Source organism: Trichosurus vulpecula, chromosome 1 (genome assembly GCF_011100635.1).
Source record: "Trichosurus vulpecula isolate mTriVul1 chromosome 1, mTriVul1.pri, whole genome shotgun sequence".
In the NCBI taxonomy this organism is placed as follows: Eukaryota; Metazoa; Chordata; class Mammalia; order Diprotodontia; family Phalangeridae; genus Trichosurus; species Trichosurus vulpecula.
This window is the reverse complement of record NC_050573.1, coordinates 438,467,670-438,486,959: the sequence shown is the minus strand read 5'-3', so window position 1 is coordinate 438,486,959 and position 19,290 is coordinate 438,467,670. Positions and strand designations below refer to the sequence as shown.

Genomic DNA, 19,290 nt, shown 5'->3' with positions numbered 1-19,290 from the left:
AAGACCAAAACATACAGCCTAAAGAAGACAACAAAGTCATAGAGCCTACAACAAAAGCCTCCAAGAAAAACATGAACTGGCCCCAGGCCATAGAAGAACTCAAAAAGGATTTGGAAAAGCAAGTTAGAGAAGTAGAGGAAAAATTGGGAAGAGAAATGAGAAGGATGCGAGAAAACCATGAAAAACAAGTCAATGACTTGCTAAAGGAGACCCAAAAAAATACTGAAAAATACACTGAAGAAAACAACACCTTAAAAAATAGACTAACTCAAATGGCAAAAGAGCTCCAAAAAGCCAATGAGGAGATGAATACCCTGAAAGGCAGAATTAGCCAAATGGAAAAGGAGGTCCAAAAGACCACTGAAGAAAATACTACTTTAAAATTTAGATTGGAGCAAGTGGAAGCTAGTGACTTGATGAGAAATCAGGATATTATAAAACAGAACCAAAGGAATGAAAAAATGGAAGACAATGTGAAATATCTCCTTGGAAAAACCACTGACCTGGAAAATAGATCCAGGAGAGATAATTTAAAAATTATTGGACTACCTGAAAGCCATGATCAAAAAAAGAGCCTAGATACCATCTTTCAAGAAATTATCAAGGAGAACTGCCCTGATATTCTAGAGCCACAGGGCAAAACAGAAATTGAAAGAATCCATCGATCACCTCCTCAAATAGATCCCAAAAAGAAATCTCCTAGGAATATTGTCGCCAAATTCCAGAGCTCCCAGATCAAGGAGAAAATACTGCAAGCAGCCAGAAAGAAACAATTTGAGTATTGTGGAAACCCAATCAGAATAACCCAAGATCTGGCAGCTTCTACATTAAGAGATCGAAGGGCTTGGAATACGATATTCCGGAGGTCAATGGAGCTAGGATTAAAACCTAGAATCACCTACCCAGCAAAACTGAGTATCATGTTCCAAGGCAAAATATGGAGTTTCAATAAAATAGAGGACTTTCAAGCTTTCTCAGCGAAAAGACCAGAACTGAATAGAAAATTTGACTTTCAAACACAAGAATCAAGAGAAGTATGAAAAGGTAATCAAGAAACGGAAATTGCAAGGGACTTACTAAAGTTGAACTGTTTTGTTTACATTCCTACATGGAAAGATGATGTGTATGACTCATGAGACCTCAGTATTAGGGTAGCTGAAGGGAATATGCATATATGTATATATATGTTTATGTATATATATAAGTGAATGTGTATGTATATATCTATGTGTATGTGTATGTATGTGTATATGTATATATATATGTGTTTATATATGTGTATATATGTGTGTGTGTGTGTGTGTGTGTGTGTGTGTGTGTGTGTGTATGTAAAAGAGAGAGAGCAGACACAGGGTGAGTTGAAGAGGAAGAGAAGATATCTAAAAGAAATAAAATGAAATTAAGGGATGAGAGAGCAACATACTAAGAGAGGGAGATAGGGAGAGATAGAATGGGGTGGATTATCTCCCATAAAGGTGGCAAGAGGAAGCAGTTCTGTGGGAGGAGGGGAGAGGGCAGGTGAGGGGGGAATGAGTGAACCTTGCTCTCATCAGATTTGGCCTGAGGGGGAATACCATACATACTCAGTTGGGTATCTTACCCCACAGAAAGAAGAGGGAAGAAGATTAAAAAAAAAATAAAAGGGGGGGGGCGCAGATGGGGGTGGAGGTAATCAAAACAAACACTTTGTAAAGGGGACAGGGTCAAGGGAGAAAATTCAATAAAGTGGGATGGGTTGGGAAGGAGCAAAATGTAGTTAGCCTTTCACAACATGAGTATTGTGGAAGGGTTAAACATAATGATACATGTGTGGCCTAGGATGAATTGCTCGACTTCTTAGGGAGGGTGGGTGGGAAGGGAAGAGGGGAGAGAATTTGGAACTCAAAGTTTTAAAACCAGATGTTCAAAAACAAAAAAAGTTTTTGCATGCAACTAAAAAATAAGATACACAGGCAATGGGGCGTAGAAATTTATCTTGCCCGACAAGAAAGGAAGGGAAAAGGGGATGAGAGGGGAGGGGGGTGATAGAGGGGAGGGCTAACTGGGGAACAGGGCAACCAGAATATAAGACATCCTGGAGTGGGGGGGAGGGTACAAATGGGGAGAAAATTTGTAATTCAAACTGTTTTGAAAATCAATGCTGAAAACCAAATATGTTAAATAAATAAATTTAAATTAAAAAAAAATAAAGTATCAGTGGATGGCACTTGAGTTACTATGACTTGGTTAAGATATTTTGCATATAGTTAGAAATACTATATTATAGTTAAACATGTAAGTAAAGGACTAACATGAAGATGGGTACCATTTCTAGCAAAGGGAAGCTTTTTAAAAGACATTAATTTAAACATAACCTTCACCATCTGTTCTGTTCATAATTTTAACTAAGAATAAAATATAACATAATTATATCAGAAGATATCAGATAAAGTGATATAAATGTGAATCTCTTCTTGCCGTCACTGATTTTTCTGCTGACCTTTGTACAAAGGAAAGCAGTTTAATTGCTATAAAAAATTGACAATGAATTAATGTATTCAAAACCCTTCAAAAAGAAAAACATTCACATGTATTTTAAATTTGTAATTAAACTATTATATTCTATAAGTAAAATACATAAATTATTAATGAACAAACATTTATGAAAGGCTTACTATGTGCAAAACATTGTGCTACGTGCTTGGGATGCAAAGACAAAGATAAATAGTCTCTGTACTCAAGGAGCTGACATTATCAAGTGAGATGATGTATGCATGCATGTGTGTGTAAACAAATATAAATTTATGTATCATACATAATACAGAGATATACACATACATACATACACATATATAGTTTATCGATATGCACTGTGTGTATGTATGTGTACTATGTGTAAATTGTAAGGACAGCAGGGAGGTAGAGGCAACCGCAACTGGAAGAAGCAAGAAAGACATCATGTAGAAGGTGGTGCTTGAGTTGAGATTTGAAGGAAACCAGGGATTCTAGGAGATGGAAGTGAGATGATAGTACATTCCAAGCTTGGGTGAATGGCCTGCGCAAGACATAGAGATGGGTGATGGAGCATCATAAAGGAGACAGCAAGAAAGCAGATTATGTACATAAATAATACAACAATCTACCTCTACTTCTATTTATGTGCTGAATGGAATTAGAAGAAGTCATGTTAAGTCCACTTCAATTAATGTTAATTTAATTAGAAGTTGAACTTCACTGCACTAAGGCAACCCTTTTACTCCTTAATTGACTCTCTCTCCCTCTCTCCACATGGACTTTCTCTTTAATTTAAACCTTCCACATCTACCACTATCTCCACTATTTCAGCTGAAGACTTCACCTCACCTCATCTCATGCTTTACTGGGGGAAAAAAAAAAAGACCTCTCTCCTAAAAATGCCACCATACCACCCACATCTCAAATCCCTCTGGCATCATCTCCCACTTTCCTCCTTTACTCCAATCTCTGATAAGAAAATGGACTCTTCTTCCTCAAGGCCAACCCTTCTACATATGCTCTTAATTCCATCTTTCTCTTTTTCTCCAGCAGACTGCTTCTTCAGTCCATCCTTCCTCTCTCTCTCTCTCCAATCTTTAATTTCTTCCTATCTACTGTTTTCTTCCCTGCTGCCTACAAATATACCTTAATCTCCCACATCCTTAAAAAACCCTCACTAGATCCTGCCAAAGGAAACCCGAAGCACAGAATGGATGCTTTCAAATTATGGTGCTAGAAAAGACTTCTGAGATACCACTGGACAGGAAGGAGATCAAATCAGTCAATACATAAAGAAATTAATTCAGAGTATTCACTGAAATATTGAGGCTGAAGTTTAAATACTTTGGCCACATAATGAGAAGAAAGGACTCACTGAAAAAGACTCTGACGGTAGGAAAGATTAAAGATGAAAGGAGAAGAGGACAGCTGAAGATGAACAATGAACATGAACTTGGACAAACTTTGGGAGAGAGTGGAGGATAGAAGGGCCTGGCATACTATGGTCCATGGAGCCAGGAGGAGTCGGAAACAACAACAACAAAGACCCCATCCTGCCTATGGATTATTGGGCTATTACATTCCTCCCATTAACAGCTAAACTCCTTGAAAAAGTTGTGCATATTCATTGCCTCAGCTTCCTCTTTTCACTCCTCAATCCTTTGCAACCTGTCTTCTAACCTGATCAGGTAAGTGAAACTTCTTTCTTCAAGGCTACCAATCAGTCCAACTAATCAATTAACAAGAATTTATTAAGCATTTACTAGGTACCAGGCACTGTGCTGAGTGCTGAGAATACAAAAAAAAAGGTAAAAGACAGTCCTTGACCTCAAGGAGCTTACAATCTAAAGGGGGAGATGACAAGTAAACAATTATTCATAAACAAGATATGTGTGTGTGTGTGTTATAAATAAAATATTAATTAACAGAGAAAAGGCACTAAAATTAAGATGGGTTGGGAAAGGCTTTTTGATCTAAATCTAAATTTATATGTATTCTTATATGCTATTTCATTTAATCCTCACAACATGTGAAGTGGGCATGGGCAATACTATCACTATAAGAAGCTGCTTTACATAGCCAAAAGATCACACCTCCTAACTCAAAGAAACATTAACTGAATTAAGGATCTTTAAATATATGAATAGAGTGACCCAAACTTTGAGAATCCTCTAAGGTCCCATTTTCATGCTCATTTTCCCTTACTACAACAATCTTAGTGCTAAATAAAAGATGCAGGAATGAGAGAAAAAGGATTTGGGAAGTTTGAAGATTACAAGTAAATAAATTTTCTATATACTTTATCATACCAAATTAAGTATCAAGGTAAGACAAAAGTGTCAAACTTCTGCCTTCATTGTTAATATTTGGAGAAGTCATTGTACATGATAATAACAAGTTTCTCTCACTTGACAAATGCCCAAATAAATTCTTCTAAAGACAAAGTATGGTAAAAGCAATTTACATAAGAAACTCCAAACGCCTTGCAGAAAAGATACCAAGCATTAGCAACTTCTCCAAAACGAGATGTAACTGAGTGATGGGGAAGAGTACTTAGGGAAGGAAGAAATTACAATCATCAGTGAGATTTTAAAATAAGTTTATGTAGTTTAAAATGGGTAAAAAGGTGCTCATGATATGGGAGAAATCTTTTTATAAGCAAATTACATGGACATAATGATCAAAAAACAAGCATTATTAAGTGAAATCCAGCATGGCTTTCTAAGTCTTATTAAATGCAACAGCTTGGATTGTTTTGCAATGACTTTCCATACTTAGAGTGACAATTCAACACAAGATAGTCATTGCTATAATGGGAATTCTATGGGCCTTAATCTTAATAACTCTTGCTCAATGATTTTTCTTGGTGACATAAAGTAGACAGATACAAAAAAGTAAAGGATGAATTCAGCACACTAACCACCTCTGTATCCCTTCACCTATCATTACCTTCATCTCTTTACTCTAACCTTCCTATATGTTCTCCTCCCCCTCCCCAATCAAGATTAACACACTTTGGATAACAAGTACCAAGGAATAACTTGTACATGGTGAATAACACCAGACTGATCATACAACAGGGGATAAGTCAAAATCAACTCCAGGAAAACTCCCCATGCTAGAAAATGTCTATTCAGTCACAAAACCATTTAAGAAAAACTCATTTAAGACGTATGCATTTAACATTCTACTGTTTTATAATTATTTTCAGTTCAAAATTTCCCAAACAATGGTTTCTTGGTCTGAGTTGTATTTAATGTTAATTAGAGCGTCTGCAATAATTTTTAAAATATTTAATTTTTTTGGTAATTTGGCATGAAGACAATGAGATGATACTAAGTTCGATGATAACGTCCTAATGACCTTTCGCACACAAATTAATATAATAATAACTCTAAATTCTAATTCTACAATTCCTAAAATTGTCATTTATCTGAGTACTGAAAATGAGTGATCTAGAGGCAATGAATATAAGTCTAAAAATTAAGCTCAGTGTTCAATTCAACTTATAGACTCTAGTCTAAATTTTCAGTTGTATTACATACAAAAATATATAAAATGAAGTGCTATGACAAATGAACAACAAGAAAATATCTGTGTTTTTAAGGAAGGTGTTTAACTGCTTTGGGGAAGGTGTTTGACTGCCTTAATAAATTCATTTTTATCCATGATTATCATTCAGCATACTAAAAAAATTCCAAGTGAATACAACAAACTAAATTTTAAAAATGAGAGTAAACAAAGATCAATAATAAATTTGACTAAATTTTCAGTTTTCTGAGTAACACAGGTTATGTGGAACAGCAGCATTTGAAGTCTAGCATCACTGATATTATCTCTGTACAGAAGAGGGCTTGATAGTAAAGGAAGAGAGATAATTTTTCTCTCATACGAAAGTTTTATATTGATATGCTTAGCTTTCTACTTTCATTTACTTAGCAGTTCAATGCTACAAATGGAACGTTCAGAATACTTCTATCAAAAAGCTGTACTTATTTTTTAAAATATTTAATTACATGTTTATCAACTGGTAAAATAATTTGAGCTATCACTCTATTTTCTTTTTTATAACATTCAGAGTAGTCATATTTTTCCTCTCAAGTATTTTGTTCATATACCCCTCTTCAACACCCTGTTGATGCTAAGACCATAAAATGATCACTCCATCTGGTAAGCACTGTCTCCAAGTTCAAGGGGGTAGGGAGAAGTGAACCAAAGAAACAAGATATAAGCAGAGCCCTTCCTTCACCTAAATTTGGTGACCAAGAACGAGCATGAAATGTAGCCTGGCATAGTGGACAGAGAAGTGGTTTTGATGACATGAAAACCTGGATTCAAGTACCTTTGACATGTACTGGCTATGTGAGCCTGAGATGGTGCCAGTGCGCACTGGTAAAAAGAGTTTCTTCCTCTTGGGGTTCATATTACCAAAGAAACCACAGATCCAGTCCTTATTGCTATCTAACATTTGCCCTGGTTAAATGGAATATTATTTAAAAAAAAAAAACAACTACTTAAAATGACTTCCTCTTACATTTCCTCGTTTTTATCTGCCCAGGAAACCTAAAGAGTAAAGACGGATGGATTCGCTTATGAGGAGAACAAAATGCAAAAGCAAATTATAGGTATAACTGGGCTTTAATGACATTAAATGTAGTTTATTTCAACACAATATGGGGTCTTACAGTACATGAAAGCTCAGGCCAAAAGTTTAATAGGACTCTCCTTCTTGAATTTTAAAGTTTTCCAATCATTTTAAAAAATGTATTGATCCCTAAGAAAATGATTTGTTAGAATATTCATGTCCAAAATTAAATCTCTCCTACACCAAAGATCTCACCTTACTTGGTTTTTTTGACTCATAGTCACTTTCTGTGTCTGATTCAGACTCTGAAGAACTTTCCTCTATTGAACTAGATTCAGAATCAGAAGAATCAGATGATTTCAATTTGGCATTTGTCTTTTCATCAACATCAGAATCACTGTAAAACAATATATAACATCAGTTTATTATTTAAAAATAAACATGTGTAAAATGCTCCAAATGAAAACATGAAAAGAAACAACTGCATTATCTGTCCTGTGAATTTACTATGCATACGAATTTTAAAGAACCTTTACTAAATCAGAGTGTCATAACTTGTTCCCTCTAGCATATGAAAAGATATTTCAAGGTGGTTCAAAAATTCAGAACATCTTAATAGAATGATAATGTAGACGGTGTTATCTATCACTAGGGAAATCATTACCCATAAACTCATCAATTACATTAAAAGTCACATAAACTTCAAACAGGATAGCTAGAAAAGGTCATAAAATAACACTAAACAATGCCATCAATAACAGTGAAAAAATAATTAATGGCTGTTGAAACTACATTTACTGAATTTATCAGAAAAATACATTTACTGTATGTAGGTTTGGATTTTGAAATGGCAAATTTAAAAAAAATTAGTAATTGTTTAAATTTAAGCATATACACACATGTATATATAAATTTGCTTCCATGTGATTTTAAAAGAAATTCTAAAATGCAAAGACACAACAAACACAATATATGTGACTAGATCTTGGCCCAACCAGACTGTGTTTTTCATCTACTATAGACACCAATGCAGAGGAAGGCAATTAAATATAAACTCACTAATCAGCAACGTTTATGCCAAAGTATTTGACACAGAGGTCTAAAAAGGGCATGTGAAGAGGCAATCGTGAACCCCCAAGGTGTTTTCTCTCCCACCCAGCACAAGTGATTTACTTTACTAATGAAATATTTTAGGCTTTCTATGCCTAAATTTAATTACAGAAACATTTTATGGAGAGGGAAAACTATAGGACACCTTTAAAAATAATTCTTCAAAACACTTTAGTTTTTCAGAATTTATTAATACTGTACTTCTTGCAAGGAGAAAGAAAACTTTAAAAATTATAGGAAACACACCAAAAACAAAGTTAGAAAGGAAATTGATTCTTTCCTACAACTGACTATTGTGGAGCAAATATAATTATTTTTCTTTAACAGAACCATGGAACAATGGCAGAGGGATGTACAATTTATATATGAAGGCTGAAATATGTATATATATTTTGTACAAAGAAAGAAAATTGGAATTCCTTATGTTTCAGGGTACATTTTAAAAAATCAATAATTTTTGAGAATTCTTATTTATATCGTATCATTTTAAGGAAACATTTCTTCTCATAAGATAAACCACTTTTTCAGATTCAAACATACGTGAAGAGAAGATGTTATTTTGTGTTAAATAATTCATATACATTTATAAACTTTCAAGAAATATTCAAAAGCATTTAAAAATGACATAGTGCTACCAAAGTGTAAAGAGATGTAACAATGAAAATATGGTACATGAAACAAAATACAGTACATGAAACAAGCCATATCTGTCTTCTACTACCAATAAAGTAACCAAAAAGAAAATTATCTGTTAAGAGAAAGCAATTATGAGCTGAATATTACTCCTTTCTTTCAACAAGTGAATGATTTTTAACTTCTACCTTTAAGATAAGACTTTCAAGATAAAAGTAGTATTTTATTATGCATCACTCAATTTTGATGGGTAATTATTGTTTACCTTACTGCTTAGAGTTTCAGATGTTAATCTAATGAAAAGAATTTACTGGTAACTAGCTTTTTAACTTTGCAATGATGAAAAGCCTGTATTAATTTAACCTACAGATTTCATTTGTTCTGAACAGGAAAAACAATATAAATCACTTTTAAAATCATTAAATCCTGACTTAAATTAATAAAGTCATAATTAGGGCATTATGCTGTGTTTGTTATGGAAGTGGCAGGGCGAGCTGCTTTAATTACTGTCTGTAATAAAAGGAGCAGAGTGCGTACTGCGCCCCAATCAGCGCTGTCAGCCACGACTGAGCTGAGCTGCAAACTCATCAAGTGAGCTGGCAGCAGAGTAAAGGGTGATCATGTCTGCAGAGGCCACTTGCTGACAGCAGTGGAGGAAACAGATTCATACAATCCAAAGGATTAGCCCCAATTACTCAAAATTTTAATGATACTTTAACACATGATAATGTTGTTGATAATGGGCAATCTTAAAAAGCGCTAACACTTAAATATCTTCTGACCGTCTCCCTTCACAGCCCCTGACTCTAATATTTGAATCATAATCTTTTTAATATAACATTATTTAGAAAAATCAATTGTCTTAGTTACATAATGGCAAAATGTTGAAGGATTTAATTTTAGCCCTCAGCAAAATTGCTGCAAAAGGTAATTAAGTGTTTCACACCTACTGCTTGATCACTTAACTCAGCCTCCCAAGGTTATACCAATTTTCCAAAAGCAACCCCCAAGATTTGCTCAAGTTAAAAATGAAATCTAAGCATTATGGCAGTTTAAATATGGTCCACTATGTTATATTAATTCAAACCAACACCACAACCGCATTAATTTATTTACTTTCTAAATTGTGAAGAAATATTAACTTGGGAAGAATATTGCAGACAAGTGTTGATATTTAAAACGTGATAAAAATCTCTATTTACCTTTCTTCTGTAGTTTTAGACTTGCCCTTGGCTACTTGATTTTGGTTGTCTAAATCTGAGTCACTTTCACTCTCATCAGATGAGTATTCACTACTCTCCTCATTACTGCCTTCTTCTTTTTCTTCATCTTCACTTTCACTTCCAGATTCACTCTCTGAGGGAAAAAAAAGAAGGTATTTTTGCTCATCTATATCCTTCATTTTATAAGAAAGGAAACAGTGGTCTGGTTGCTCACTGTAGTAGGATTCTTGGAGGTCACGTGAGACAATATAAGCCCAACAGGTCCTACACCAAGGTGGATCAGCTCAGGAGGCAAATGGCAGCAATCTGTGTATCCCTTGTCTAAGGACAAACCTACCTATGTTTGGAAAGGCTCATCATCAGACTTTAATCCCCTGAGGTGGATTGTTTTTGTTTTTAGTTCCAGCAGCTCATGAAACAATCTACTTCTCTGAAGAGTAAAGGCTAAAAGACCTGTGAAAAATCTCTCTTTCACCCCCACTGGCCTTCTATGATGTCCAAGACTCTCATTCCTAGAATTATTCCATGCAGTTAAGGCACTGTCACTAGATTTCCATGTTAAAGTGCAAGGAGACAATATGAAAATGTTTCACATGATTGCACATGTAGAATCTATATCAGACTGCTTACTATCTAAGGGAAGGCAGAGACAAGGGAGGGGAAAGGATAGAATTTGGAACTCAAAACTTAAAAAAAGTTTAAAACTGTTTTTACATATAATTGGAGGAAAAATATTATTCAAATGCAAGTAGATTATCAGGGAGGGTAACTCATGAATAATCAACCATATTATATCAACAAAGCTTAATTTATCAATTAAATCTGATTCAACCCAGTATCTATCAAGTGCCTGTTATATGCAAAACACAGTATTACTAGCTTAACATACAAAGAAAGGCAAGTTTTTGATGGGAAAAGGCAGAAAAATAAAGATCTACAGCAAGAGATATTACAGAGAAAACCCTAGGTGTTTAGGAAACAACATGGGAAGATCCCAGGATAGAAATATGAAGAAGAGTAAGAAGATCAAAGACAAATTTTTCTTACTTCACATTTTGTTTAGGGCCAGTTGTGTCTCACAGGTGGTATAACTGTACAACAGTAGTATTACATAAAGGTATAAAAGTATTTTTTATTATCTGTATTTTAAAAGCACTAAATCTTAAGACTTGGAAGGGACCATACCACCCATCTGATTTTCAGATGAGGAAACCTGGACCCTGAGAAATGAAATAATTCACCTAAGGTCATACAGCTAGTGACAGAGATGGAAGCAAACAGAATCCAAGTCTACATGGTCTGAGTCCAGAGCTTTTCCCATTATGCTTCAGATTCTTGACTTAATTAAAAAGGGAATAGCTTTGTATCAGCTTTATTCCTATCTAGTTCTCTGTAAAATAACTGATTGTACACTTTAGAATAATTTAGATAACTTAAGGAAAGAATAAAAGACAATTTATAAGGCCCAAATACAGGCATATCTCACAGTGATATTCAATTTCCCAGTGTGCAAACATCTGGGGTTCTGGTTATTCTAAGGGTTACTGTCATAAAATGAACATCATGGTATGACAAATGACAACCCATACCACTATCACTGCTGTTGTCAGAAGCATCCTCTTCAGATTCTGAATAAAACTTTTCATCAGGTTTCACTTTCTTTACTTTTCCGGATACTGATGTCCGTTCCTTTACCTGCCAAAAAAAAGATTTTATTTTTGTGTGTGTGTGTGTGTGTGTGTGTGTGTGTGTGTGTGTGTGTGTATACACACACACACAGATATATATATGTATGTATGTATGCACACACACACGCACACACATATATATGTATATATATATATATATAATATACACATACACACACACATACATACATACACCCACAAATACAATAATCCTCCCTTATTTTGGAGGAGGCACTTCTGGCAAATACCTCCATTCACAATACAACTATGATCATGGAAGCTAGTGAAAAAGGCCTCTAAATGGCTTAAATAGATGTCACAAAAGACCATGAACTAAAACCCATGTCTTTAACCCTAAGCAGATGGTCCTGAACCCCAATTCAGATGCTATTAAGTTATATCATCAGTAAGCTTATTTTATATTCTACACAATTCTAACAAGTTTAGCAACCCCAGGCACAGTAGAAGCTTTTAGAAGTATGTATATTGAGAGGAAGAAGAAATGGTCACTGACAGGGGAGGAGATAAGGCCATTTTAAAAAAACTGTTGATATACAACAATCTAGGGTCATTAAATATAACAGAGCAACATTCCATGTGCTATTAGACCCAGAGTTCACCACTGTATTATCATAAAGTACACTAAAAGTGATGTAAAAAGTACACTAAAGAGTACCCAAGTTGCTGAGAAAACATAATATTATGTCTTGAATATTTTATTTAAAAAGGTAAGAAACAGCCAGGTGGTTCAACTGACAGAGCCTGGAATCAGTAAGATCGAGTTCAAATACAGCCTCAGGCACTTATTATTTGTGTAACCCTTGGTAAGTCATTTAACCTGCCTGCCTCAGTTTCCTCTACTATAAAATGGGAATCACACACACACACACACACACACACACACACACACACACACACACACTGTGTTGTAACCAAAAATGGGCTCCTTAGCACTTAGTCAACAAGTGCTCTTGACTAGTTTGGCTTTTTCCCCTGAACCGAATGCTGTTTGTATGTTGGGCTGGAGTAAGCTTGTTGGCCCCTTCACCTTGCTTCCCTTGCTTCCCTTGCTTAAGCAGAATGAAAGAACCTGTGCTTTCCCTGGCGTACCTTTACACCCCCGCAGAAGCCGGATGGTTAAAGCAGCTTCCGTTGGAGCCAGAGGCTGCTACAGCCACAGCCGAAGCCGAAGCCGAAGCAGGAGCTGCCCGTAGCAGAGCTGACCTACGGGAGGAAGCTGAACAAGGACTTGAGGCCAGTGGGTAATCTTTTTACCATAGAGGGGGAAGCATGATTTTGCTTTACACCATCATGCTTCTCTGTAGCCTCCTGGTTACTCTTGTAAGGCGTACTTATTGGGCCTGGAAGCTTTTGATCAATATGTCAAAATGGGGATGCTGGTTCATGGGTTGGTTACTGTGGAGCCTAAATATATGCTTTGATTCTTCTGCCTCTTATCTTGAGAATTTCTTATATCCAGCGGTTCCGAACCTTTCAGATATATATATGATCCTCTTTGGGATTATAAACTCTGCCCTCCTAATACACACACACACACACACACACACACAGAACCTACTTCTCAGAGTTGTGAGGAACAAATGAGATATTTGTACAGTACTTAGTAAAACTAGTTTCTGGCCTAAAGTAGGTGCTTAATAAATTCTTGTTCCCTTCCTAAAGAAATCAGACCAATATTTTAGAGGGGTCAATCAAAAACAAATGCCATAAGATAAACAGAAGTTATGATTACAAGGGATGAAATTTTAATTATCAGGAAAAATGAGTTATTTCTAAATGTTGCTAAGTGGTTGGCGGATAGTGGAAATAGCACTGGGAAGTCAGGAGACCTGAGTTTGTTTAAGCCTTAGATTCACCAACTAACTTCAATCTACCTCTCAGAACCTCAGTTTCCTCATCTTCAAAAGGGAGTTAAGTTTCCCTGACAACTTCAGAAGGGTGGTGTTAAGTATGACACAAAATAATGTGTAAAAGTAAGGCCAAAGGAAGTCATCACATTATTCTGAGAAGGGGTCCATGACATTTCACCAGACTACCAAAGAAGTTTGTAACATTAAAAGGCGAAGAATCTCTGCTCTATCTTTTCTAGAATATATTTTATTTCCAGGTACAATTTACTATATATTTAATCTTGTGCAAAATTGCAACCATATTGTTTTTTATTGTTATTATATGTAACTCTAAGAGTAGAGATCATCCTTAAACTACAATTCCATCTTAGAAAATATTGTTTAAGGTTAGGTACTAGGCAGCACAGTGGACAGAATGCCAGGCTTAGAGTCATGAAGGCCTGAATTCAAATCCAGTCTCAGACACTTACTAGCTGTGTGACCCTGGGCAATTCACTTAACAATATTTCCCTAAGTTTCCTCATCTCTAAAATGTAGAAGGAAAACTCAAAGCACTCTAGTAACTTTGCCAATAAAACCCCAATGGAGGTCATAAACAGACATGAATGAAACGAATGAACAACAACATTGCTAGGATACTTACATGATGTGTATTTATGTAATGTTAATATATTCCCTCGCAATAACGCACATTCTGTTTATCAGAGCTGCCTTTCCTATACATATATAAAATGTTTCTGTGCTAAAAAAAAAAGACAGCAGTTCTCTATAAAGTGGTCTACGATAAAATTTAATCCTATGGTACTTTTTTTTTTAATAGGAAACGTTAATGTAAATTTTTTTCCAAAGCCTAAAGAACATTCCCCATGTGGAGTTTTGAGAAAAAGAGGTGTGCCTGATTCCTCAAGGCATCCAGCTAGATGGCTGTCAGATCAAATCAAATTCGAATCAAATTAGATCATATATGTAAAGTATTTTGAAAAACTTAAATAGCTATAAAAGTGCTATTATTGTTATTGTTACTATTTCTTGGTACAAACATCCACCAACAGGAAAAGTAAGCCACTGCCTGCCTCCAAGAAAGAACATTTTATCATCACAGTCTTGGGGCCCTGAATAGATTTTAAAAAATAAGTTACAAGAACTTTGGATGCCCCTCAACAATATGAAAATGCTTGTAAAAATGCTTTGATCACCTTGGGCTATTTTTATTTGGGTGCTTAAAGAAAAAAGTGGTATTTTGATGTTTTAGCTAGCTTGAGAGAAAAGATGTGGGGTGTGACCCCAAAGTTTAAAAAAATACAAAAGGCAGGCTAATAATAACAAGAAAAGGAAAATCCAATCAAAACCAACCAAGAGAAAATTTTAGGGTTATTTAAAACATACTCTGGTGTCACAACATAAACAGACCGTATGTATGATGTCAGTGAACAGTGTATAATTTAAAGCTACTGTTATCCCCCAAGTGACTAGGTTCCATGATTGTGTTTTTTTTAACAAAATACCAGCTAAAATAAATCCAATTAATTTAAAGCCCATTTTCCTTACTAACATCCATTTCAAATTAATAATATTTTATACTGTTAGGTCACTTAACATTAAAATGGGAAGACTCTTGATTTTTGTCATATTAAGGCTTCTTGAGGAAAAAATTCAATAAGCAGTTTTAAGATATATAAATGATAATGAAGCATGAATATCAGCTTTGACAAATCCAGGGCACTACGTGCACAAAGTTCACTGGAATCTGATTTGCTATTGGAGGGGATAAAGAGGGATGGAGGTAGGGAAGAAAATGTCAGATTTTCATTAACATTACAGTTACACATTAAAAAAGTAATGTATTTTGTACTTATCCTTAAATTTGTCTTTAATACTACACTTTTAAGCCAAGAAGTCTGAGCGATTAGAAAAGACGAATAGTTATATGGTAGCAAGTGATATGACCATTTTTCAAAGAAAGAAAAGCTTTGTTGTGGTCTTGAGACTACATTTTGCCTCCTGATCATCAATATTTACTCAATATTTCAAATGCCCATAAAAAGTCATTAGTGATGAATTTTGGAGAATGGTTAGTTCAATGAAAACAAAAGGATGCTCATGGCAGTTTGGCTTCATTGGTCTGGGCAGATGACAATGGAAGACAAACGTTGAAATATGGACATAAGCCAAGCTGAAGAGGGAGAATTCACAACAAAAATGTGAAAACAACACCACAATGATGCTGCTAAATAAAATTTGAAGCAAGCTAGTACTGTTACTGATCATTACCAAGATATCGTTACCTCCTAGGGACCAGCTAAGTGGCACAGTTGAGTACTGGGTCTGGAGTCAGGAAGACCTGAATTCAAATGCTGCCTTAGAAAATTCCTTGATGTGTGATCCTAGATAAGTCACTTAACTTCAGTTTGCCTCAGTTTCCTCATCTCTAAAATGGGTCTAGAGTTGTTATGAAGATCATACAAAATAATAATTGTAAAGTGCAGAGTGCCTCACAGAGTAAGTGCTACATAAATGTTGTTGCCGGGGGTGTTATATAGCAGACTATGACAACAATGGGGGGCAGCGCCTAGAGTGCTGGGCCTGAAGTCAGAGAGACTCATCTTCCTGAGTTCAAATCAGGCCTCAGACACCAGCTTTGTGACCCTGGGCAAGTCATTTAATCCTTATTGTCTCAGTTTCCTCATCTGTAAATGAGCTGGAGAAGGAAATGGCAAATCACTCCAGGATCTCTGACAAGAAAACTCCAAATGGGGTCATGAAGAGTGAGACATGACTGAAACGACTGAACACACTACAAACAATACAGGAATGAATGATGAAGGCTAAACATGTTCTCTACTAAATAAAAGCCAAAAGACAGCTCATTGTGGGGGATATTAAATGGCCTTGGCGTCAGAAAATCTTGGGTTCAAATTATAGCCCAGACATCTACTAATTCTGGGCAAGTTAATCTCTTTATGCCTTAAGCAACTCTTTAACATTATAAGAGAGCAGTTATGCATCAATATTAGGGTTTCCCTCAGTGGAAGTTCCCTAAATTAGTGAAATTGCATGAGTTTTAAAAATCAGAGCTATACGTAGGGGCAGTCTGGAAACCACATCTATAATGGGGGACAGATTACACATATACATCATGTGGAAAGGACCAAAGGCAAAGCATTTATCTTTGCCTTCTGATATCAGGGCATTATTATAGTCAACAATTCTTAAAGAAATTAATAGTATTTAGGTCTGAGGTGGACTAGAACAATTCTGTTGCAGGAAGTAATGGGCATTTGATAACTGTTAACTGATGGAAAACTTAGGAAACATCTTAAGTATGTTCAACAACAGCACCGTTAATTTCCTGACTATATTAATTTGTCTTCAAACAGAATATAAAAGAAAGGATTATTTTGGAATCAGAATTTTTTCCCTGCTCAAATTTAAATAGCCCTTTTCATCTATTAAATTTCTGGGGTGACAAAAACAGTAACAAAACAACCTAGAAATGCAATTGAGGAATAGCTAAAACAATTGTGTTACATGAATGAAATTGATCTTCATAGAATCACAAGAGATGGCAAGTATGAGGAATTCAGAGAAAAATGGGAAGATTTGTAAGAACTGGCAGAGAGTCAAATAAGCAATACCAGGAAAACCATACACATGACTATAATTCAAATATGGAGTAACTATAGTTACTTATCTTGGCAAAATGATACACTATTGGTTGGTTTTGCTGAATTATTATTGATTGGGCACATATGATAAATGATGGTGGTGGGGGTAATTTCCAGAAGTGACTGTGATATAAAAAGGAACCAATAAAACTTATTTCTAGAATTTTTTGAAAAATGTAGATCTTGATACAAACTTACCAATATTAATATTAATGCCTTTTGGAAATTTTCTGCAAACATATAGCATCCATATCTACACATACACACTCACAAGTAACATGGGGAGCTGCCTTTGAAAATCTACTCTGATCCCTTCTGATTTTCCCTCTATAAGGAAGTATTAGATGTTAATTGTATCAGGTGATTTTACTTCAGAGGAAACAAATATTAAAGTCTCTAAAAATACATGCCTCCATGGCATAAAATTTTATCTTCCTTCTGACAATAAATGTGGGCCTTTTTCATATTTACTCTCATTGATATAGTGTGAAAAAGAGGGTTTCACGGCTGAAAACTCGCATTCCCAGTAGGGGTGGTCTACTATAGAGGCCCAACATAGTTTCTAAACTACAATGTTTTCTTAGCCATTCAAATGTTATCTGATGAAAAAAAGTTTCTCTCCTCTGCCTACTGAAGCTATAGCCAAGAAGGCTGTTGTGAATGCACTGGAGGGAAGCCACATGAATCAAAGCACTCTATGAGCCAGGCCAGAGAAGGCCAAGAGCTGCTGCTTCAGGCCTGAGAACATCAGTTCTGAAAACCTTACCTAGTGGTGGAGAGTCCCAATTGTTTCGAGGAGAAATATAAGCAACTAATTTCAAAATTTATCCTTATAATAAATATCCTTCATATGCTAGCAATACTTCTATAATGTTTGAGAAAATTGAGAAACTTAGGGGCAGATTAATACAGGCTTCCTGAATTCAAAGGCTTTAGAATAGAACAGGGAAATTATTTTTTTCTGTCAATCAGTATCCACTTTAAAAATTTGCTAGCTACATAGAATTAGTTTTTAGTAATAGCCAAAGAGAGCCTCTGTTTTCCACATTTCCTGCAAGGAGATATACTGAGTTTAGGACATCGGTCTTTTGACCTAATTAAAGGTCAAATGTGTGTACTTGTTTTTGCTTTTAAGGAAAAAAGACAAGGATTTATACAGGTCTAACAAAAACAAAATGTATGATGTGAAAGCAACATAAAAGCACATTAATATTTTGACATTGTGTTCTCTAAAGAACATCAGTATACAATATTACCACGGTACACATTCAGGTTTCATTAGGAACATTCTGTTATGTGAAATCATCAATTGATTAGGTACAGCAGAAAAACTAGAAAAGGGCTATATATATTTTTATTGGAAGGGCACAGGACAAAATTTAAAAAAATGTTGACATGAAACTTACAAAACAAGGGGAAAAAATGATGACAATGAATGTGAGCACCACAGAAACTCAATTTACACAGCTAAACATGTTTTTAAAGGTACACTCTTTACAAAGGTCAATTCTTTTTTTTAGTTCTTTAAGAAAAAGTATATTACATATATATTGTCAGAGAAACACCTGTCTTAAGTGCCTACGAAGGTTTTACACACACACACACACACACATTATAAAAATAATAAATCTTAATTAAAAATTTCAAAATGAAATACTTTTGGGATGCTTAACGAAAATTACTTTTAGAAAGATCAACTTACCAATTCGATCACTTCTACATTTCTAACTGAGGGGTCAGGCGCCACCTCTGGCCAATTAGACAACTCCAGGTACCCAGAAGCTTTAATGTTCAGAGTGTGGGATAAGGTCCCAAGCTGGAAATGATCCCTGTCTAATAGCAACAGAGGAAAATATAGAATAAACAACATGCACTTTGTATCACAAAGAGCAATCCTAATCAGGGCTAAAGGTAATTGGCATATTACCTGAAATGTCATGGAATAAATATAAAGTAGGAAGCTCTTCATAGGTCAAAAAACTGATTTCAGTCCATAGATTACAATAATCTCCCCCATAATGG

At 35.2% G+C, this 19,290-nt stretch overlaps 1 protein-coding gene across 5 annotated transcripts in view; it reads right to left on the bottom strand.

Moving 5' to 3' along the window:
- Positions 1 to 19,290, bottom strand: part of AP3B1 (adaptor related protein complex 3 subunit beta 1) — a 351,843-nt gene that overhangs the window by 110,878 nt on the left and 221,675 nt on the right. For all 5 annotated transcript variants that reach the window (XR_005010651.1, XR_005010652.1, XR_005010653.1 and 2 more), the window contains exons 17-20: positions 18,971 to 19,101; positions 11,634 to 11,739; positions 10,024 to 10,177; positions 7,334 to 7,475 (exon numbers count right to left, since the gene is read on the bottom strand). Coding sequence is in view for 2 of the 5 variants with exons in the window: in XM_036762900.1 (XP_036618795.1) it covers positions 7,334 to 7,475; positions 10,024 to 10,177; positions 11,634 to 11,739; positions 18,971 to 19,101 (533 nt within the window). In the remaining 3 variants the exon portion in view is untranslated. The remainder of the gene's footprint in view (positions 1 to 7,333; positions 7,476 to 10,023; positions 10,178 to 11,633; positions 11,740 to 18,970; positions 19,102 to 19,290) is intronic.